Source organism: Ictalurus punctatus, chromosome 15, assembly GCF_001660625.3.
Source record: "Ictalurus punctatus breed USDA103 chromosome 15, Coco_2.0, whole genome shotgun sequence".
In the NCBI taxonomy this organism is placed as follows: Eukaryota; Metazoa; Chordata; class Actinopteri; order Siluriformes; family Ictaluridae; genus Ictalurus; species Ictalurus punctatus.
Window position 1 is genome coordinate 15,293,765 of NC_030430.2, and position 23,318 is coordinate 15,317,082.

General features: G+C 38.2%; 2 protein-coding genes across 6 annotated transcripts; both read left to right on the top strand.

The window, feature by feature from the left end:
• Positions 1–1,624: 1,624 nt before the first annotated feature.
• slmapb (sarcolemma associated protein b) lies at positions 1,625–13,119 on the top strand. 5 transcript variants are annotated; one of them, XM_017488038.3, is made up of 10 exons: positions 1,625–1,742; positions 2,013–2,103; positions 3,314–3,439; positions 4,777–4,851; positions 4,976–5,281; positions 6,904–7,099; positions 7,251–7,422; positions 11,325–11,459; positions 11,770–11,857; positions 12,263–13,119. In XM_017488038.3, the coding sequence occupies exons 2-9, from the start codon at positions 2,052–2,054 to the stop codon at positions 11,851–11,853; spliced, it is 1,146 nt and encodes a 381-aa protein (XP_017343527.1). In that variant the 5' UTR covers positions 1,625–1,742; positions 2,013–2,051; the 3' UTR covers positions 11,854–11,857; positions 12,263–13,119. The 5 variants fall into 5 exon arrangements, with proteins under 5 accessions (XP_017343527.1, XP_017343528.1, XP_017343523.1 ...); XM_017488034.2 differs by lacking the exon at positions 1,625–1,742 and adding an exon at positions 2,436–3,124; XM_053686387.1 differs by lacking the exons at positions 1,625–1,742; positions 12,263–13,119 and adding exons at positions 2,436–3,124; positions 12,216–12,234.
• A 3,479-nt stretch (positions 13,120–16,598) lies between these two features.
• On the top strand, positions 16,599–23,178 carry abhd6b (abhydrolase domain containing 6, acylglycerol lipase b). Its single transcript, XM_017486549.3, has 9 exons — positions 16,599–17,016; positions 17,488–17,647; positions 18,498–18,654; positions 18,731–18,844; positions 19,348–19,480; positions 21,155–21,312; positions 21,412–21,466; positions 21,576–21,676; positions 22,140–23,178. The coding sequence occupies exons 2-9, from the start codon at positions 17,529–17,531 to the stop codon at positions 22,320–22,322; spliced, it is 1,020 nt and encodes a 339-aa protein (XP_017342038.1). The 5' UTR covers positions 16,599–17,016; positions 17,488–17,528; the 3' UTR covers positions 22,323–23,178.
• Positions 23,179–23,318: the final 140 nt, after the last annotated feature.

The window sequence follows — 23,318 nt, forward strand, 5'->3', positions numbered from 1 at the left end:
TATATATATATATATATATATATATATATATATATATATATAGTGTATGCATGTGCATACTAATATTGAATTTATTCAATTTTAGTTTAGTTTCACATTCATAACCTAAACACGTTCTTAAAATGTGTAATTTATGATATAGACTATATTTTCTTTATAATCTCCCAAATGTTTTATACCTCCACTGTTACATGCAGTCCTAAACTAGGAGATGAAAAGCATTTAGAATTCTTATATCATTGAAATTAAATGTTTGCAGAAATGCCATAATTGTGCCAGGCTGACGTCTGAAAAGAACAACAAAGGTAAATTTTTGTGAATACTGTGCAAGATTACATTATGTTTTTAAATACTGCCCACATCACTGGATGCATTACATGCAACTACAAGAAAAAACACCAGGTGCACAGATTAATATGATCTCTGGTTTGAGAGGTTTCCTGTAACAGCCAGTCTGATAGTGCCAATGGATGTTTTCGTTGATGATGAGTTTGTAGGCTCTACAGATATTAGCCTACTTAATCCCAAATATTCCAAACTATGTGAGCATATGCATTTTAGAAAAGTCTGAAAATAAGTTTTATTCTTGGCCACATTTGTGACCAATGGCAAAATACACATAATAAAATCCATAAGCATAATTCTAGCATGAAATTAGTTTTGCCACATATATCATTTCCACGTATTTTCTGTACCGCTTATCCTACACAGGGTCGCATGGAGCCTGGAGTCTATCCCAAAGGACTTGGGACACGAGGCACAGGATATTGTGGGCAGGGTGCCAACCCATCGCAGGGCACAATCACACACATTCATACAATTTAGAGATGCCAATCAGCCTACAACACATGTCTCTGGACTGGGGGATGAAACCAGAGTATCCGGAGGAAGTGAGGGGAAAACATGCAATCCACACACACAGGGCAGCGGTGGGAGTCGAACCCCCATCCCTGTAGGTGTGAGCCAAACGTGCTAACAACTGAGCCACCGTTCCCTGCATATATCATTTGAACTAACAAAATGTAAAATATGTATTGTTAGGATTATCTACTTATTATGCATCTTCTTTCTGATGTGCATGCTCAAATAAATTGTTTTTTTTTTTTTTTCGTAGGACCATTTGCATCATCTATCTAAAAATGTTCATACAGAATTAAGACAACCTACAGCTTAGATGTCATATTTCAAAATACATCATCAGACTACAGCTGGCACATTTAATATGTGATGTGTCATCTGGTAGGGATGACTCCCATGACGTAAGAGGGACAAAGGGCACAAGCACACAAGTAACCCCCTTGTCTGATGTAGCCTACTCGAGTGCATTGGTGAAACAATGAGGCTGAGTGTGCTGGAGTGCAGCTGCAGCCTCCATCGGATGCCTCGGCTCGGATGTATGACCATGTGGGTCACGGGGCATCCAAATACGCGGTTCCAGGGTAGAACATGAGTGTTTGCCTAAACGCAAACTTCCACGTTTTACGAATAACAATAACCCACATAGTGTTCATTAGTTTCAGTTTGCGGTTCTGAATATTCTTTCTGTCGCTTTCTCTATAACAGAAGCTCTGCTTGAGAATCCAAATATATTATATCTGCCGCCCCCCCCCTCTCCTCAAAAATGGAATCGTCTAACGGCTCCATCAGAAAAGCAAATGTGTGGAGGATTCAGATTGTAAAAAGCTCAGTAGGCAGTTTCTCTGCTGCACCTTCATCGACGTCTAACGGCTGCTGAACATCAGGTATCCTTCACACTCATTATCGATTGCTCTAAGGATTATATGGTATATTTTAATAAAAGCATAGACTATCGTATTTTATAGTTAGTGTTGGGCAATGTTGTGCATCAGTGGTCCATACGTTGTTAAACTTTGTTTGAGTCTGGTTTAGTTAGCTTTGTGTACATAATTTCATCGTCTCAAACTGATGAATAAGGAGTGGCTCAGTGAAAAGGGGTCGAATGCCAATATATTTATGTTTAATTAACGCTAGTTTTTAATGAATGTCCACAGTGTTGTGTCCCTTCGTAGTCCTGTGATCAGGAGGAATAAATGGAGGCTCAGCAGCTGAAGGACCCGCTGAATAAAGTTTCTCTAATCAAAGGTACCTCAAGCAGCTACAACTCTTAACACTAAGAACAAAACAAAACATATATTTAACTTGCTACAAAAGTAAATACACTAAAGTGTGTTCAGGTTTGACTGCATCTTTCTAAGCGTGTCTTGAAAGCATCTTTTGATTACATTGTAAACATTGTTGTGTATGTAAGTAAGGTAAGATCTGGGAACTCTGGCATTAAGTGCATTTAGTGCACTGACCTGTGCAGTCATTCTGCATGGATGTAATGCAATGCGTGGGGTGCAGCTTAAGCAAGGATATTTTCAGTTTCTAAGCTAATATAGGCCAGAGTGTTCCTCTGTGTCCTCCCTCTGCAGAGAGCTGATCCAGTGCCTGATCCAGAGTGGCACCGATGAGAGGGGGACTGAGAGTCCTACAACTCAGGAATTCATGAATCCTTAATGTCCTCGCTTGATCGCGCTCCCCGTAGGGTTCAGAGGTTGTGTTTGCCGAGCTATTACAGCTGACTCATGCAGGATATGTGCAGGCTTGTTTTTCTGAATTCCTGTCACTGATTGCATTGATACCTCCCTTAAAAATCACCATTTATGGTGCAGGTTCTGGCGTGTGCAGGATGAGGTCATGTCTTTTTAAAGCACTCGATAGGACGGCCTGATTCTGCGCAACCCAGTTTGAGGAGAATTCCTACTTTAAGTGAAGACACAGTTAAGTTTAGAAAACTCAAGCTAAAAATATTCTAATTATAACAGTGTAGATGTGCTGATTTGTCTTAGTTACTAAAGTTGTGGTAAGTTTATGTAAAATTCCTGTGCAGGTCTTAAGCAGCAGCTTGTGGGGGGGAGGCAATCCACCCTTTATATACCAGGGCCCTAGTTTAGAACTGAGATGAGTTTTTTTAGGGTAAATCTATTTTGGGTTAACTTATTAATTCATGGAATAGGCCCATTTACCCACCTCAGGGGAAATTATCTTGCACTTCATTCTGATCTATATTTAACCTGTGGCCAGTCTAAGTATGAACTCTGGAAGAGGACAGAAATGCCAGGTAATGTATCAAGATGAAATGATTGTGATAGCCAATTTGGCAAAGGTAATGATGTGGTCACCTTATCCTTTGCTAGCATGTTGAAATATTCTCTGATGAGGTTGCTTTATTTTAAATAAATTAACCATATCATACCTTAAATCATTTGATCATTCCATACAAGTCGTTCTGGTGTAAATATCTGTACAGATGAGCTGACTCGGAGCTCCATGGAGGCCAGCGATTCAGAGAAGGTGATCAGGCACCTTAACCAGGAGCTGAAGGAGGCCCATGATCAGGCCAATGCTGGCAAGCAGAAGTGTGTGGAGCTGCAAGGTAAAGGCCATGCAGGTTTTCCTTCAGTGTACAGGACACTGTACTAGACACTAACATGATTCCTTCAACTTTTAGCAGCAGCAAATTAGAAAGCATTTGTGCCATCGTTGTGTTAGTTGTATGCATCCAAACTGAGATCCAATGAGACTCAGAAACAGAGTTGCAGGTGTGTTTGTTTTTTTTTTACTCTCGTGCAAGATGTATGAAGCTTGTGGGACAAAGAAACGCTAGGTTGATTAACATGAGCGCGTACAGGACTTTCACAGGGTCGCATGATGCATTTACTATGTTCATTCATTCATTCATCTTCAGTAACTGATTTATCGTGTTTATGATAAACTGTATACATTCATCTACTAATTTGTAGCCTACTACATATAGTTGTGTGTGTGTGTATAATATAAAAATGTTGAGTTGTACAACTTTCTGTGGAGGCAGGCAGAAGTGGGATGATTGTATAATTACATAAGAAGTCAACAGGCTGTTTGCACTAGAACTACAGATGTGTATTTTATTCTAAATGAGTAAATATAATGCAGGTAGATCATTGATGTTTTAGTGCAAACAGCAGTAGATCAACAGCTTTGTGGCTGTTCTGCAGTTAGTAGGCTAGTGGCTCTTCTGAAGATTGATAACATCATGAAGTGCCAGGATATACTAGCCCTGAACCTGGTTGTCTCTGCCTGGGGGCTTGGCTGTAGCTGACTCTTTCAATAAGATAATCACTGCATACCACTTGTAGCCAGTTGAAAACCGGTGATGCAAATTTGCGAAAGCAAGCCACATGCACAAACTTAAAAAGTTGTTGTTCTCTATATGGCAGACTTCACCAAATATTTGTGGGTGCTGATCAGTCTTTTGTTCTGCAGAAATCAAATTCAAATTTTATGTCACACACAACCACACATAATACAACGTGTAGTGAAATGTTTTTTTTTTTTTGTTGTTTTTTTTACAGCTCTCTGTGATGTTAAATAGAGTTTACATAGACCAGAATTTACTTGTATAAAGTTAGAAAAAGGGAAAGTATTTGTTAAAATAGTATAAAAATATAGTGTAAGGATATAAAGATGTGTGGCAGAAACAGTCTGACTATGATTGGGATAATGTGCAGATATGTGCAATATAATGCTGTGCAATGTTAAGCTGAGATTAGTTGTATTGAAATTGCCCACATATATAATAAATATTTAAAAAGCATTATTTAAGAAGATTTTTAATGTTTAAAATAAATAAATAAATAAATAAACTGTAGTGCATTCCCATATTTAAAGGATATTTAAATATCCAATATTTTATGCTACAGGGTTTCCTTAATGGTGTGTAACTCGTTACAGGACTTCTAGAGGAGGAGAAGCGGGCCAGCAAGCATCAGACAGAGGAGTCTGCAAAGCAGATGAAGATTCTTCAGAGTAAGTGTGAGGGGAATAACTCTGTTTATATGTAGTATATTGCAGATCTCATCTAGCATGGTGTTTTGTGTGTTTATGTTATTTGGATGTTTATGTTATGTGGATCCTTCTGCTGTGTCTAAAGCTAAGCTTCAGAAGTTGCAGGATGAAATGGAAAATCTCAGGGACCAGAAGGACAGTACTATTTTGAGTATGCGACAGGATGCACATGCAGGTCAAGAGGAAATGCAGGTGTTGCGCCGAAGCATGGAGAAGGCTTCAGCTGAGCGGGAGCACGAGGTCAGTGCTCTAAAGGGCAACCTGGCAACACTAACTACTGAGCTGGAGAAGTGGCAGTTGACTGCAAATAAGTACGAGCGTGAGATTGACAGCCTGCAGGCCAATCACCAGCAACAGAACCAGCAGAGAGACAAAGTTGCTAAACAGCAAGGTACCACAGTCACTCACACTATGCACATCAATGTGGCCTAACCCTATTATAGATTTTAGCTTTAGCTACCATTATCAGCAGTGTAATATTAGTTTGTTTGTCAAAGGTCATTGTAGTTGGTAAAGTGACCCAAATTGATAAGAACTGAACTGATGCTGTTAACATTCATCCCAGAGAATGTTTACTCATACTATACGACTTGAAAAGATTGAGCTGAAAAGAGTGTATCAAAAAACAAAAAAAAGTTGAAATTACATGCATCAAAATCCTAAGGCTTTTATAGCAGGCAGCACAGTAGGAATGCTGCTCTGTTTTTTGTGTGTGTGTGTGCGTTTTGCACACCCATTACACCTCATTGGGAAAATATTGCTTGTTATCATATGAAAAGCTGTGAGTGATAGTTGGTCACATCAGTTTGTGAATTTGGAGAGGTGGAATGTAGAGCTAAGAGGTCCATGTGCAATAATAAATGGATGCACCAAAACAATGGCCACTGATCATCTGGTAGAAAATGGCCGATTTGGACCCTTCTGGAGGAAAAAAATGCCGATTATTAAACCAAAAAGGTGTTCTACAGATATTTTGTGTGTAACCAAACACTCTGTATATTGTTCTAGCAAAATCTAACACTTTACATTTTGATGATAGTTTATTAAGTAGCTGAGCAGTTTTCCTGTTTGGACAGCAAAGATTCAAACTGAGGGAGCACATTTGTATCTGACAGTTCAGTTACAATCACACACTGTACAAGTTATAAAATCAGCCATAAATCAGGGATCTCCTCTATGTTGGGCCATTCTGAGTGAGTCACATCTCCTACATTCCACAGAGAAGATTCATGTATTTCACTGTCTAGTACTTGAATTTTTGTTGAGGAGTGGCAACATCTCCAATTGAACACCAACATTTGGCACTACATTGCCTGTACCGTGAAGTGTGCCATAAAAACCTGCATAATAACAGTTTCAATTCTTAAAATCCAAAATGTTTACCCTCAACATTTTGCATTAAAAATAGCCAATTGGCATTCTTAGTGCAGCAGCTCTCTTGCTTGCTAGATGAACAATTTTGAAGCTCAAACTGCAGCAATCTCACCTTCTTTCCTCTGATATGAGTGCTGAGTGCAAAATGTGTTTGGGGTTTTATTTTTTTTATTTTTTTTGTGTGTGGATTGAGTAGGTAATTCAGGGAAGTGGATCATTAAAATACACTATGTGAGATACTGATTGTTAGGTACCAGAAACAAACTAGGACAGGGGTAGACTGGCGGAACCCACAAATTAGTCATTCAGTAAGAATCTGTAAAATGAGAGATGTGCATTTTTGAAGGCTTAAAGACAGACTGTAAATAGGAGTGTGTGTGTGTGTTGGGTGGGTGCGCGCAGCATTTTGCCCTAAATTGTTTTCGTGTGCTTAAAATAATACTTTTTACATAACACTAATAAGAGTGATGATTCATATTACCCACTGTGACTGCATAAGTAATGTAATTGGATAGCTTTTGTGCGCGTGTGGTCCCCCACCCCCTTTTTTCTCTCTCCCTCGCTCGAATGTATTTCCCCCTATTATTGTGTATGCGTTTGCCTGAAGTGTTTGCTATTTCGTGTGTGTATGTGATTCAGCCAGTGAACTGGAGAAGCTGAAGCGGGACTGCGAGAGCCTGCAGAGGGAGTGCACGTCCCTCCGGTCAGAGCGGGAGCAGTTGGCTGCCCAGCAGCAGAAGGAGAAGAGCAGTCTGCAGAGTGAATGCACATCCCTACGCTCTGAGAAAGAGCAGCTTCTAAAGAAACTGCAGCAACTGGAAAAAGAGCTAGACAGGTCCATGTCACACCACTTGATATCACAATGGTTTAAAAAAAGAAGCCTTTGCTAAACCTAACTATTTTAAATGACACTTTGTGAAAGTCCTTCAGAAAGGTAGCTCGGTACATAAAGTACAGACGTGTGATGTGGTTTTGGCTTTCTGCAGCTGTAAGAAGCAGAGTGCAGGTCTGAGCAGCACAGCAGAGGCTCTGGAGAAGACACGGGCTGACCTTGAGAAATGCCTGAGTGCTGCACAGGAGGAGCACCAGAAAAACAGCAGCCAGCTTCACAGCCTGCTGGAGCAGAGCAAAACCAGGACCAAAGAGTTGCAGAAGGAGGTGAAAGCAGCACTCGTTCCTTATTCAGAGCCCCCGTCACATATACACAGAAAGTGTTTTTTTCCTAGGGGCATTGCTGTTTCTTAGACATTTCTTAGACTTGCTTTCACTGAGGAGTAGGATCAAAATTTATCAGCGGAATTCCTAATTTATTTTAGTCCAGCATCATGTTGTAATTGAGTGGCTGTGATGTTCTCCACTTAATTTCTCTTATGTTATTTTTGTGTTGTGTTGTTTAGTGTAACATATGTCAGTATATGTTCTGCCACAGGGTCAGGACATAGGGGTTTATGGGTAAGCGCACACTCATGTGCTGACATGCACGCCACCAAAATCTTAACAGTGTGTTGTGTGTACAGTGGGGGGAAATAAGTATTGGACGCGTCAACATTTTTTTCAGTAAATATATTTCCATTGAGGTTATTCACATGAAGTTTTCACCAGACATTAGTATTAACTCAGGAAATCTGGAAATATAAAGAATTCACAACATTAAAGTCCATAAATAAAATTGTGTGTTATAAAGTGGAAAAAAGTATTGAACACGCTAAGAAAAAGCAGTTCTCCAAGGCAAGGTAAGGCAAGGAACCAGCTGAAATCTGTAAGTAATTATGCCCCTATCTGTGCAAATTAAATCAGCTGGGTTAGTAAATTGATGTTCTATAAAAAGGCTTTTCGTTACTAAGGTGTCATGCAAGAAACATCTCATGATTGGTAAAAGCAAAGAGCTCTTCCAAGACCTTCACAGCCTTATTACTGCAAAACATATTGATGGAATCAGATACAGACGTATTTCAAAACTTCTGAATCCCCCAGTAAGCACCATTCGGGCCATTATCTGCAAGTGGAAGCAACATCACGCCGTCATCAACCGGCCACGCACAGGAGCTCCTCACAAGATTTCTGACCAGAGAGTCAGAAGAATAGTCAGAAGAGTAGTAGACCAAGTGCCAAGGACCACTCGGAAAGAGCTCCAGAAACACTTGGAGGCAGCAGGTACCATCGTCACAGAGAAAACAATAGGCAATGTACTCCACTGCTCACGCTCACCCCGCAAGTCTCCATTACTAAAGAAAAGGCATGTCGAAGCTTTTTTTTTTTATATAGTTTGCTACAACTCATTTGGACAAGCCTCTGAAATACTGGGAGAGTGTAGTCTGGTCAGATGAGAGCAAAATTTAACTTTTGGCTGTTATACTACACACCATGTTTGGAGAAGAAATGGCACTGCACATCACCCTTAAAACACTATACCAACTGTGAAGTATGGAGGTGGAAGCGTCATGGTGTGGGGCTGATTTTCATCACATTTTCATCACCCATTAATTTCTTCGTACAGGAAGCGTCTTGAAGCTGTCATTGCAAACAAAGGCTTCTCCGCTAAGTATTAAATAAATTTCAGTTAGTGTGTTCAATACTTTTTTTCCTCTCGCATTCTGCGTTATTACACACAACTTCATTTATGGACTTTAATGTTGTGAATTCTTTACGTTTCTGGATTTCTTGAGTTAATACTGATATCTGGTGAAAATTTCATGTGAATAGCCTCATTGGAAATATATTTCCTGGAAAAAAAAAAAAAATGTTGACTCATTCAATACTTATTTCCCCCACTGCATGTATGGTGTTGTGTGTCAACCAGACTTCAGACGAACATTGATTTGAAACATGGAGGTGTGTCTGCTTGCATTCCCGGAAGTGTTGTTATGAGGCATTGTGGCAAGACATTGTGATGCCGATTTCATCAAGGGTTTTCAGAGTGATACATTTATTATGCGGTGCAATAATGAGCACAAAGTGTCTGGAAAGTGCAATAAATAATAATTAATAATAGTGTTTCAGTTCATGTTAGCCAGCTAAAGTTTTGGGGTAGTTTCTCTTATTTGTTCTCTTTTAGTGTGTGCTCTTTTTATATTCACAAGCTTCTTTGATTCCTCTTTGAATCCCGAACTGAGGATCTGCTCAACTTTAATACCTAATAGCATAGTATCAGTATTCGGAACCTGGAATTAATGATTGTTAGCTGTATTACATCCACTACTTTGCTTATTCTCCATTTAAACTCTGAGGCTTTTAGTTTTTAATTTTCAACCTCTGTGTGGACATGTTCAATTTGTGTGGCAGTATGATTGCAGATACACATGCAGCCACTCGCTCGCAGTACTCAAGTGTTTGCAAATATAAAGGTGCAGAACTATAATCCAGGCTATAGACTGATAGTGTCAGTACGGGATGGGGTCATTTTTGAGCAAATCATCAACATGCTCCAAAACAGAGTTATCTATCTAGTAAATAGAGAGAATATACTGGAGATGATGAATTAAAAAAAATTTAAACACCGATTACACCTAATTTTGTGGGACTTGTGGGACTTGTTATAGATTACAATATATTTTGTATAACTGGACTTTCATGGCTAGTATGAATGCATGCATTGAAAGTTGCAAGTTTACAATGAGTATAGAAAGAAATCACCACATTTCACAATGCAAATATTTTGTTGCTTTAAAACCTGAAATGAAAACACGGAAAAAAAAGAGGATTTTTCCAGCTTTATTTACTCGTTGCACCTTAAAACATGTAAGTGAAAGGAAAAAAAAAACTGAGATCAGTAAAGGATCCCAACCCACCCAATGTTTAAAATATCATAGTAGCACCTTTTACTTCATTTACAGCCTGTACCAGTTTTGCATGCCTAGACTGACCAATATTTGCCCACTCTAACTTAAAGAACTGTTCAAGCTCAATCATATTGGATAGTGACCACTGGTGGACTGTAATCTTGAAGTCATTCAACAGATTTTTCAAAATGGTTTAAGTTCTAACTAGGCCATGCAAGGACATTTACTTTCTTCTCCATCAGCCACTGCATGGTCAGTTTGGCATTATGCTTTGGATCATTGTCATGGTGAAAGGTGAACCTATGTCCATTGTTAAAAGTGCTATACAAATAAAATTGAATTGAAATGAACTTTCTTCCCATCTTCATCTTCTGTCTGGTAGAGGGCACCAGGTTTTCCTTAACAGCTTGTTGGTATTTTGCTCCATCCATTGTCTCTTCTATCCTGATAAGTGCCCCATTCCCTGTTGCTGAGAAACATCTCCAAAACAGGATGCTGCTACCACCACCATACTTTATTGTAAACATAGTGTTCTTTAGATGTTTAGCTGTATTAACGTTCTGCCAGATATACCGTTTGGTGTTGAGGCCAACGCTGGTCTCATCTAATCATAGCATCAACTTTTTCTGTTTGGCTTCAGAATTTTCAAGGTGCATTCTAGCAAAGCTCATATGAGGCTCGAGGAGTGGCTTTTTTTATATTGCAATACTGTTGTCACATGCATATGATGATCACACTCTATCGCAGTTCTTTTGAAATTGCCCTGCCATCCATAGGAGATTGGTTGAGTTTGATTGAATGCACTAGGAATAGCTGTTTTTATTCTGAACTAATAAAAATTGTTTGTGTGTGTGTATAATGTATATAATATAGTGATTAGTTATACCTGATTAAGTTAAGTGATGTTCTAAGAGGGTGATCTTTTATCAAACATTATTATTATTTTTATTATTATTATTATTATTATTATGTTGCTAGTTTTTTCTTTAGTTTTTGTTGTAAGGTGCAATGAGTAAATAATAACTGGAAAAATCCTGTTTTCCATTTCAGGATGTAAAGCAATAATGTAAATGTAATGTGCAAACATTACAGATAAAGGTATGCTGATAATGCCACAAGTTTTTCAGGTGAAAATATTATAGCTTTGTACTTTACAAAGGTCGTTGCTCTCTCTTGCTCTTTGTCTCTTTCTTCTTATCTCTGCTCTCCAATATACATGCTCTTGACCTCTCTCTCACTTTGTTCCTTCTCTTTATATTGCTTTTTCCTGTGTTCTCTCAGTATGAAGAGACACAAGCAGAGCTGTCAGGCCTGAAAGAGAGGTGTGAGCAGGCAGAGCAGGAGAAGGAGTCTCTCGGACTGGAACTGCAGCATTGCCAAGCTAGCCTGAAGTCTCTGCAGGAGAAAAGCAACCAAGTGAGTGTCACAGTGTTGTTCTAGCTCAGGACAGGGTTCTGACAATAGGGACAGTTCAAGAGGAGAGATCATGTTGCACCACGCCCCTGATGTTATGACATTGTTCTATAGTTTTAATGCAAGCTTTTATTTCAATTTTACTTGATTCCATTGTTATAAATGTCTTTTTTTTTTTTTTTTTGTCTATTTTGCCTAGCTTGAAGAGAGTAGCTTTCTCTCTTCTCCCATTGAAACTCGATAGCACATCATTTTAGTCGAATCCAGTCAGTCTTCCCAGGTTGATTTTTGTAATATCCCTTGCCTCCTTTAGCTGTCTTTATTGCCGCCCATCCTAGCCGTAGTCATCGGCCTTGTCCTGGCTTTGCTGTATTGGTGCTTCGGCCCATTGTGGTAGAAAGGTACACAGTGCTTCTGTCCCCTCGCTTCTTATCTCTCTGCTTTTGGGTCCGCCATGCTCAGCCTGTGCAAACTAAACACCTCTGTCAAGCACACACTGACAGTTCATTGTTAAAATGCTTGTGTTTTTATTATTCCAGGTCTGCATAAAAATCAAGTAACATGAGTCTTTTACTCCTTGTCATGTTAACAGAGTTCTCTGTCTTTACTTGTAGGCTGTAGGCTTATTGTTCCTAACATGCTAGCTTTCAGTCCGCTTTTAATTTGTGTTTGGCTTTTAGTGTCTTATTCTCATTTCCATCTGTGTGTGTGTGTGTGTGTGTGTGTTGGGGGGGGTTGTGGGTTAATGTTTTCTGACAGAAGAGAGAATGCTGACTGGAGTGTTATCTGTGTGTTTGCTGTATCAGGAAAGATGGATCAGGTGGATGCCTGTCGCCGCTGTAACAGTTGCTGTCACAGCCTATGTGATCACAAAGACTTCAACCTGAATATCTGGCACTATGAAGCACTAAAAAACCACACACCCACATTTCCAACCATACAGACATATTGCCCTTTTAGTATAAGAGGGTTTTATGTGAGAATTAGTGCACCTTGTAACTGTAATATTGAATGCTGAAGGCCTTAGTTTAATTATATAGGGTATCAGATCCATATCAGCTCCAAGCCCCATGCAGCTGCAGTGTTTCTGTAAAGGCAAAGACTTTTAGACTTTAATGTGTCTAAATGTTTGTTTTGTTCCTGCAAAACATTTATATTATACTCATTTGACTTACTGAATTCATAATGAAATGAGCCCATTTTACTGATCTCATCATCAGCTATAAAAAAAAGTCAGCTTTCAATAATTATTTTAATAATTCACTATAGTGAAAGCAATAATACATTTGAAACATTTACTCACATTTGAAGTCGTGCACAATATGAAAATGGTTCTGTTCTGTTTTTTTCTTCTTCTTTCTTTCTTTCTTTCTGTACGGATTTCATGTCTTGTTTATGTAGTTGCCAGTTTTTATCTTAATTTAAAATTGCAAAAAAAAAAAGTCTATGCACCGTGTGTCAATGTTCTATAGCTTTTTAAGTATTAAAGAATTAACAAAGTACTACACGTAAAGTTAAGCGCACTAATTCGTCTCAAAGAGACACTTGAAGCGATTAATTTGTTACTTGTACAGATGTTTGCTGAGAGATTTAAAAGTTTGCTTGTTGCAACAATTAAACAAATATTAATGGAAATAAAGATGAAAATATCTTAATTGGTGAATATTGTTTCTCATGCTTGTACTTGTTTTGCATAGTAATACATTGAAGTTCAGATTTTATTAAGGACAAAGTCACTAAACAAAACCAAGCTGCCTTGAGTTACCCTGGTATCTGGCCTCATATACCACACAAAATTGAACAAACACAGCAGGTCCTCCTTACTCACTACCTAGTGATATATAAAATAACTTCATTGACTACTTTATCCTGGTCAGGGTCATGATGGATTTGAAGCCTAATCCAGGGCTTGAGATGGGAAAACAAATATGCCTCATTCCATTGTGAGCCTTTTCTTTCATAAATTAATTATACATTATCTTAATACACCAATCAGCCGTTAAATCCACCTGTCTAAGTGTGCAGGTCCCCCTTGTGCTGCCAAAACAGTTCTGACCCGTCGAGGCATGGACTCTAAATCTGGCACAAGGTGGGGCCTCCATTGATCAGACTTGTTTGCTCAGCACACCCTACATTTACTTGATCAGATTGAGATCTGGGGAATTTGGAGGAAGTCAGCATTTTGAACTCTGTCATGTTCCGCAAACCATTCCTGAACAATTTTCGCAGTGTGCCAGAGCGCATTATCCTGCTGAAAGAGGCCACTGCCATTAGGGAATACCATTATTATGAAGGGGTGTACTTCTGCAAAATGTTTAGGGAGGTGGTATGTGTCAAAGTAACATCAACATGAATGCCAGGACACAAGGTTTCCCAGCAGAACATTGCCCAGAGCATCACGCTACTTCCGCCAGCTTGCCTTCTTCCCATAGTGCATCCTGGTGCTATCTCTTTCCCCATGACACACATGATATAAAAGAAAATGTGATTCATCAGACCAGGCCACCTTCTTCCATTGCTCCATGGTCCAGCTCTGATGCTCACTTGTTATTCAATTCATCTGTCAGTGGTTTTAATGTTATGGCTGATAGTTGTATATTATTGTTGTGTTCTTAATGCATATTTAACCAACAGTATACGATTCTGAGTGCAATGATTAAACCTAGACAGAATTTGTGAATGATGGCTAAGTACTGTGTTAAAGTTTCAAATTGTAAGATAAGATCCACTCAAATTTCTTCACAAGAACACATGCTTTACAGATTATGGATGTTAGCCCTCCTGTAGCATTCTAAAAACATTCCTCACAGGTGCATAGGCTATTCCAAAGTACCACTTTCTGTGTGTGTGATGCATGTCTCTCATGATTAAGCCAAAATGCAAAGGGCTGTTTCTATAGTATCAAATAATTGGTGAGCGAGGGTATGTGACAGATGCATGCCATACTGTATCTGTGTTTTCAGTGTCTCTCTACTGCTCCTAAATCCTTATATGCCTGTGGAGGAACAGTACAGATGAGAAGCCTTTCGGTGCGTAAGTCGACTAATTTAACACCCAAAATACTGCAACTTGAGCTCTGACAGTTCTCAGCCAAGGTCTCTGTGAGTCAGCAGCCATTCTCACTTTGCATCTGTTCACTTTGAGCTTGTTAGTGCTCTGTATGCACTTTTTAGTGCTGAATATTATTAGTCACACTTCAGGTGCAATGTACCTCCATCTTATAACTATTCCTGTTGCTATTACTGATCTCCCTGAAGTAGAAACTAGCAGATGCGATCATTACAAAGAGATATAGGTTCATTTGACTAGATAAACCTTAGGCCTTTTCTCCTTTTGTGACAGATGGTACTGAAGTAGTGCTGGAACAAAGGGGGGTGCTAGATGACATTTTATTTATATATATATATATATATATATATATAATATTAAAGCTGGTGTTTTAAGATAGTTTTTACACTGTTCTTCTCTAACATCATATCATAACATCCTTAATTTCTCCATCTGGGGATTAATAAAGCATTATCTTATCTTATCTTATTTTATCTTATCATTTACCACCATAGAGCCTGTAGCCTGGCAAGGAATGAGCAGAGCATAATAGAGGAAATATCTAAGGCATTGTGTAATTCTGAATTCAAAATAAATTTTATAATGGTTCTGTATTAATCAATATAAATAGAATTGTGTCTTAGACTAGATGGAATATTTTTTAAAGCACTGATAATTCACAGTGAGAGAATACAACTTGAGAAAACATTTCACTTCATTACATTACATGTATGTAATATGTATGCGATAAAGGAAGAACCTAGAACCTTGAATTTATCAGATATACCAGAGATGTTTTCTCATATTCTCAGTTTGTGCTTGGGCCAATACAAACACTTCTGCAGTCGCACTATCACGCCAGTAGATGGCGATATTTACTGATCAGATGAATTAAGTCATTCTTACATCCGTTTCGCATCATGCTTTTCGAATAATCTACTAGTTACTTTTCTACTGTAAAATTTAACTGTGCGATAAAATTAATAGAATAAGCTCTTAAACTTTACACATTTGCATTAAATTGACTATCATATTATAGGAATTATTGGAACATATTTGTTTGTTCATTTATAAGACAAATCATTATAGTATATCTTCAGTTTGACCCTCTAAAGTTGGCAATTATAAGTTTATATATAAGGGTTTTATAACTGTGTTACTGCCCTCTCTCTGGATTCTCAAATAATCTGTAAATTGCTTCAACAAGAGGTCAAGTTGTGAGGAAAAAATAGGAAAAGAGCATCATAAAAAATCCTTAATTTTATTTGCTGTGGATTTTTTTTTATTCTAACTCTCTAAATATGGTATAAGGGAATACAGATATTATTCTGATAGATAGATAGATAGATAGATAGATAGATAGATAGACAGATAGATAGATAGATAGATAGAAAGAAAGAAAGAAAGAAAGAAAACTTATATTTTCTCAAACATCCCCCTCACTATTCCAAAATCCATATGTGCCTTCTGGACATCTGTGTGCATAGACTCTATGTGAGATTAGAAATCTAGTCTAATCACTCTAAAAGGCCTGTGTACTAGGGGATCTTGCAGTAGTATTTCCTGGATCGCTAGGTCACAATACTCAGTCCAGTTGGGAACACAGGTAGAGATGGAAATGCATACAGTGGGACCAGATGCAATGTTTGTTCCAGTGTCTGTCTGACTCCGCTAGGGTGAACCACAATGATTGTCATTGGCAAAAAGACCATGGAGTGAATCAGTCATGTGGTTACATGGCATGCATTTGTCACCTTTAACATACAGAAGGTGAGGGTTTTAAAGAACTAGTTCAAATCAAATGAAAGCCGCTGTCATTACAATGGGTGTTACAGTGTGGAACCAGGTTGCAGTGATCTACTGTAGCCAGTCTGTTTGGCCATACTTGTTTTGAAATTTTCAGACTCACAATACAAGCATACAGCTTCATCCTGTGACACCACGGGTGACCCAATGCAGGTATTAATGGTAGGCATGTGGCTCAAGTTGACCTGTTCGTGCTGTGTCATTCTAACTAAAGCATGCATCAATAAGCCCAGGCCACACTGCGCAGTCTCAGTTCCAGAATCATTGACTTCAGTTGACCTACGTCTGCGGCCAGGCTGTCCATACACCTTGTGACTGCGGCTGCTTTCTCAGCTTTACTTCACTACTATATAAAATGAAATAAAATTAAAGTAAATTAACACAGATATTAGCCTAAACATTTTTTGGAGCGAAAGAAGAATATGACCATGGGAATCCTGACCATTCTGTCAATCTGAATTGATCTGATCTAATCAATTAAATTATTTCTGTGACAGCGATACCAAGAACGGCTGCCTACATTTGTCTCCTGTGAGCTCAGTTCATTGTTGGATGTCGCAGCATCTAAAACATACAAAACCATGTAGAGCGACAAGGAAAAAATGAGGCATGATGGGATTTTAATGGAAAATTCAGCTGTTATCCAAGTGGGGTCCTACTGATAACCTGTATTGAATCCAGTTGAACAGGGAATAATACAGTACAAGTAAGTTTATAAATGTTTTTCTCTGCAGTGATTCATTGCTCTAAAATGACAGTTTTTTGTTTGTTTTAAAAAGTAAATAAGCCATTATTCACCTGTGCAGTAATGTTTAATAGGTTGGAATATTTTATGTTAACCATTTTCTCTTATTAGTTTATTGTCTAACATGACACATAAGTTGCAAGCATAATTTTATTTTCATTTTGTTGCTGTTCACTAACAGACATACAAAATCAAAGGGCATTAATAAGTTGTAATGACATTATCCAAAAAACAAAACAAAACTGGGTTACATATATTGATTAGTCGGAGAGATGCAGGCAATCCTCCCCCATCAACATCGTACGTTGATCTGAATGTCAGAGTTAGCATTAGATCATAATATAAAACATATTGTAGCATTTAGGATTACTCCTAATTCTTTCATCACTAAATGTCTGGAGTCTGTTTTACTACATCCACTTTGTTTTATAGATAGAGTTCTTCTTGGCTTGGCGGTCCACTGTTCAGCTGCTATGGATCTGGATGTACTGACCTTATTTGCGATTGCTTTGGGGACGCTTACTGTTCCACTTTTACTTTTCATGGCATTCTTTATGCTGTGGCCTTCATCACTCATCAAAGTTTATTACTGGTAAATAAACCAATTGCACTGTAAGTTTGTTTTTCTTTTGTAAATGAACAAGTACATTAATATTTATTTGCATTTTATATATATTTCTACATTTATTTGTATTTTAGTGATTTTGCATGGTACAGTCATAACACATACCTTTTAACATTGTACTTAATTAAATCTGGCCCTTAAGGATCCTTTGATTTATTGCTCTAGATAAAGCCTTACAAATGCTCTATGTAGAACTCGACTACAAAGATTTTCCAGTTCAGCAAAGTAGAACCTACTTTTCAAAGCTAGAACTCAACCATTCAACGAACCAAAAATAGTATTCAGTAACCAAGGATAGTGTAATTGGGAGAGCTTTTTTCCTAAAGTGTAACTGTAGAATAGAAAACTGTGCTGAAATGCTAGATTCTTAGATACACTCTTACAAAAAGTGTTCTTTAAGGGTACATTGTATCATTCATTCTTAGCTACTTAAAAATGTTCTACTTAAAAGTGTTCTCTCTGTTGTAGGGTTCTACATTAAGGGTTTCCCTAGAAGGACAACCAAAGAACCTTCATCTATTTTTAACATCTCTTGTACACTCTTAAATCTAAAACCCATAAAGCTTCTTCTTAGATCTCTTAGTGTTTGAAAAAAGGGTTTCATGTAGAACTATTTTAGGTAATAGTCAGAAAACTCTTGGTCTATGCAACCCTAACTACCCAAACCCTGCAGTCATCTTTTATTTCTAAGATTGTTTTATTACATTTTTTACTTTCATTTTTATCTTATTATTTTATCTTATTATTTTATTCAGGATCAAAGCTGTCATTTAAATAAGATTCATTATTTATTTAGTTATTTATTATTGCTTGCTAGGTACTGGAGGCACACCCTGGGTTTGCAGGTGTACCATGCTGATTGTGGAGGATATCGATTCTGTTACTCTTCCAGAGGGAGGCCTAGCGTCAGGCCATCCATCCTCATGCTGCATGATTTCTCTGCACACAAAGACACATGGCTCTCTTTGATTAAGGTGTGTAATTCAGACTTGCTGCTTTACTGAGAACAAAGAATCGAGGTAACACAATTTTACTCCATACTGTATACAGTATCTTCCAAAACATCTACACCTTCTGTGCGTGGACATGCCAGGGCATGAGGGGACAACACGTACCAGCGTAGAAGACTACTCTATCCAGGGACAGGTTAGGAGAATACGGCAGGTAGGCATGTTGGAATTTGCATTTTTGCTAAAGCATTTATAATAAATTCATTGCGACATTAAAACAAGGGGAGAAATGGTTAGCATGTGTGCCTCACAAATGTGCTAAAGGTTGTGGGGTTGGGGGTTTGAATCCTGACTGCCCTGTGTGCACAGAGCCTGCATGTTCTCCACGTTTCCTCTGGGTATTCTGGCTTCCTCCCCAGTCTCCCCCAGCCTGCACTGTAGGCTAATTATGGATTTCCAAATTGTCCATAGTGTGTGTGTGTGTGTGTGTGTGTGTGTGTGTGTGTGTGTGTGTGTGTGTGTGTGTGTGTGGAAGGATGGATGGATGGATGGATGGATGGATGGATGGAGGAAGAGCTTTGAATTGAAAAGCTCCCTTCAATTCAGTTTTTTGGAGGTGGACAATGATTAAAGTACCTTGAATTACTGCTCCAGTGTCCAGAACATAAACTTTAAACAGTCTGTAATTTATCTGCACAGTTTGCTGTTGTCTCTAAGTTTGTAGAAACTATTAATCTGAACCGGAGACAATTTCACTTGGTGGGCACTTCAATGGGAGGAAATGTAGCGGGAGTGTATGCAGCTTGCTACCCCTCTGACCTCTGTAGTATGACACTCATCTGTCCAACTGGTTAGTCTTTGACAAGTTTATTTCTGTCAATGTATAATGCACATACAAAACGCTTAATAAAGTACTAGTTCTAGACAAGAACAATAATTCTTATTAGGCTTGGGCAATATCCCATAAATACTTTATAGGCATTATGAATTGGCATATATAGTCATGTGAAAAAATAAGTACACACCATGGAAATTGTTGGCTTTTTTGACATATTTGTTCAAGCAAACATTTGATCATCTTTGAAACAGTGCCTATTAATGAAGTTGATATACTTGAAAAAAAATCACAAAACCACAAAAAGTAAGTGCACCCTTAGCCTCAGATGCTAGTATTGCCCCCTTTAGTAGAAATAACTTCTTATAGGCGTTTTGCATAATTGTCCACCAGGCTTGATGGAAATTTTGACCAGTCTACCATGTAATATTCTTTCAGTTGCGTGATGTTTGAGGGTTTTCTTGCATGTAGTGTCAGTTTCAAATCCCCTCACAACATTTCAATGGGAGTCAAATCCAGGCTTTGACTAGGCCATTCCATAACCCTCCATTTCTTCTTTTTGAGCCATTCTTTTGTAGATTTGCTAGTGTGCTTAGTACCATTATCCTGTTGAAAGGTCCACTTTCAGTGCAGCTTCAACTTTTGGACAGTTGGCCTCACATTATCTTCAAGCTTCTTTGATAAGATGCAGAATTAATTGTTGAATCAATGAATGCAAGCTGTCCAGTCCCTGCAGCAACTGTGCTTCCCAGTTGGTATGAGATGCTTCTCCTGAAAAGCTATTTGCACAAAACATGTCTGCTGTTACTGTTTCCTGGCACGCCTCCCATGCAGGTCAAATTTGTGCAAAGCATGCACTTTGACACCAACAGTTGCAAGACTTACTAGCAGATCCTGTAATGAAATTTTGGGGTTCTTTGAGACTTCTGTTTGCATCAGATGGTCTGCTCTTGGGCTGAATTTGCTGGGACAGCCAGTCCTGGACAAATTGACAGTTGTTTGAATTCTGCACCATTTGTAGATTATTTTCCTTACAGTGAAATGATGAATTTCAAATAATTTGGAGATCTTTTTAAATCCCAGACTCACAGGCATCCACAGCCTTTTTTATGAAGGCCTTACAGAACTCTTTAGATCTTGGCATGATGACACCACACACCTCAGTAGCAAAGAGAAGATCAGACACTACATATGAGAGGGGTATAAATAAGACAGGTTCCACCTACACTCCCTAAGCAGGTTCTAATCACTGGCATGCAATCTTGAACACCTGATTCAAATTTTATGGATTTGAATGTAGTTGAATGTGATAAATGTAGGACTTACTTACTTTTTCCATGTGACTGATCTGTTTTTTGTTCATTTAAATTGTGAAAATTACTACAAAATGTCAATTTTATGTCATTTAATAGAGTGTATCAACTTTATTAATAGGCACTGTTTCAAAGAGGATCAAATTTTTGCTTGTCCAAATGTGTTTAAAAAAACTTTCCATGAGGTGTACTTATTTTTTCTCATGACTGTAAAATAAATTACTTTATGATATCACACATTGAGAGCTACTTACAATACTGCCTTTGCTTAACATGTAAATATACTTATTGTGTTTATCTGTTTTGTTTTGTTTTTTACTCTTAAATTATATATTGGATAAGAAACCTATTATGCATACTCATTCCACCCCTCAAGGTTTAAAATACTCTTCCAAGACCAACTTTGATAACCATATGCATGAGCTGGAGCTCAGTGAGAACATGCTTGGCATCTCTCTCATCCCAGCTACACCACAAGAGATGGAAGACATGCTGAAGCTCTGCTCTCATGTACGCTTCAAAGTCCCCCAACAGGTACACATTTCCTGGATTTCAAGGGTGAACTTTGATGTGTGTTTGGTTTGATATTCTGTTCAAATATGCCTAATATGATACCATTTACTATATTTTTAGATTCTTCAAGGACTAGTGGATGTACGACTTCCACACAATGACTTTTATCATGAAGGTTAGTTTGAATGCACTCTTCAGTCTTTGCTTTCTGCTGGTATTGGAATACTTAGATTTATGTAGTTACATAATGTCCCTGTTCCTAATTTTTTAAAAACATTTACTAGTTTTTATGGAGATTATGAAGGAGAAGTCCAAATATGCTCTGCATGAACACATGCACCTGATAACCACCCCTCTTCAAGTCATCTGGGGAAAGCAGGACCAGGTAGGTGTGCCCATGATGGCTATGTAATGTCAGAAATTCTACTTTTGTATTAAGCGAGTGACAAGTTACCCAATCATCGTACCCGATATAGTTAATGTCATGCTATACCAGTATATATGGTGTCACAAAAAATGTTACAGCAATGTTGTAGAAATAACATGGTGCGGTATTTCAACAGTGGTTTAATGAACTAATAAAGGCTATAGCAATTGTGATAATTATTATTCTAGGTCTAGGTCTAGGCTAATAATTATCATTCTAGGTCTAGGCACCCTCTTTGAAAATATATCAGAAACAGTCATTGGGACACTTGAAAACCTATATAGATACAATTTTACTTAATTAGATATAATTATCCCTAAACTTTTGTTACGGAGTTGTACGTTTAGCTCACTATACCTCCCAACCCCTATGTCATTAAACCCATAAACACACCCACACACCTTTTTGAGATTCTCTGCAGGTAGTGGATGTGTCTGGTGCATCTTTGCTGGCTGAAGCTCTGCCAAACTGTCGTATGGACCTGTTGGAGAATTGTGGCCATTCTGTAGTGATGGAGCGACCGAGACGCACTGCCAAACTGATCTTAGACTTCATCATCTCTCAGCAGAGCTTGCCAAATACCACTATCAAGAAGAAATTCTAAGGCTTCCATATAGACAAATTATTTAGCTAATCTTTAATGTGTCTTTCGTGTTTGCCTGTGTGAAGGTGTGCCTTCTCAGACAAGGCAGTAAGATGATAACAGGTAGATGATATTTTTTTTTATCCCTTTGTTATCCTAAATGAAATTACATTTTAATGCAGTATGAAATATATTTAGATACTGTATGTTATTGACAGGGTCTGCAAAGTGGGGCCTAGTAACCCTCATCAGTCAGTGAAGCATAGAGGTTTCTTTTTTTTATGAATTTACATTGTGATCAGGTTCAACTACTATCAAAGATGGAGTTGTTATAGTTATTATTATGTTAGAAAGGTTTTGCACCTAATAATTCATCCATCCATTTTCTGTCCCACTTATCTTACACATGGTTGTGGGGGAGCCTGGAGCCTATCCCAGGAAACTCACGGCACATGGTGGGGGATACCCTGAGCGGGTTGCCAACCCATCACAGGGCACAATCATGCACACACTGTGGACAATTTGGAAATGCCAATCAGCCAACATTGCATGTCTTTAGACTAGGGGAGGAAATTGGAATACCTCGAAGAAACCGCCGAAGCATGGGGAGAACATGCAAACTCTACACAGGATTCTAATCCCCAACCCTGGAAGTGCAAGGCAAGCGTGCTAACCGCTAAGCCACCATGCCCCCTCACACCCAATAATTTCCCAATTTAATTAAATAGGCTTAATCCAAAGTTCAAGAACTGTAAAATAAGTATGATTTCATACTGAATCTAACTGCAATTTATAACAACTAACAATTCTGTTAATTAAATCAAGCCTGCATTTTAAAGCAGTTAACTGGTTTGTGTACTGTGGATGTTCAGGAATAAAAAGCTCTAATTAAATAAATATAATGGTACACATATGTCTAACACACACACACACACACACACACACACACACACACACACACACACAGATGCATCTGAAAAACTGAAAATATTGTGGAAAAACTTATTTTTTCCCGTA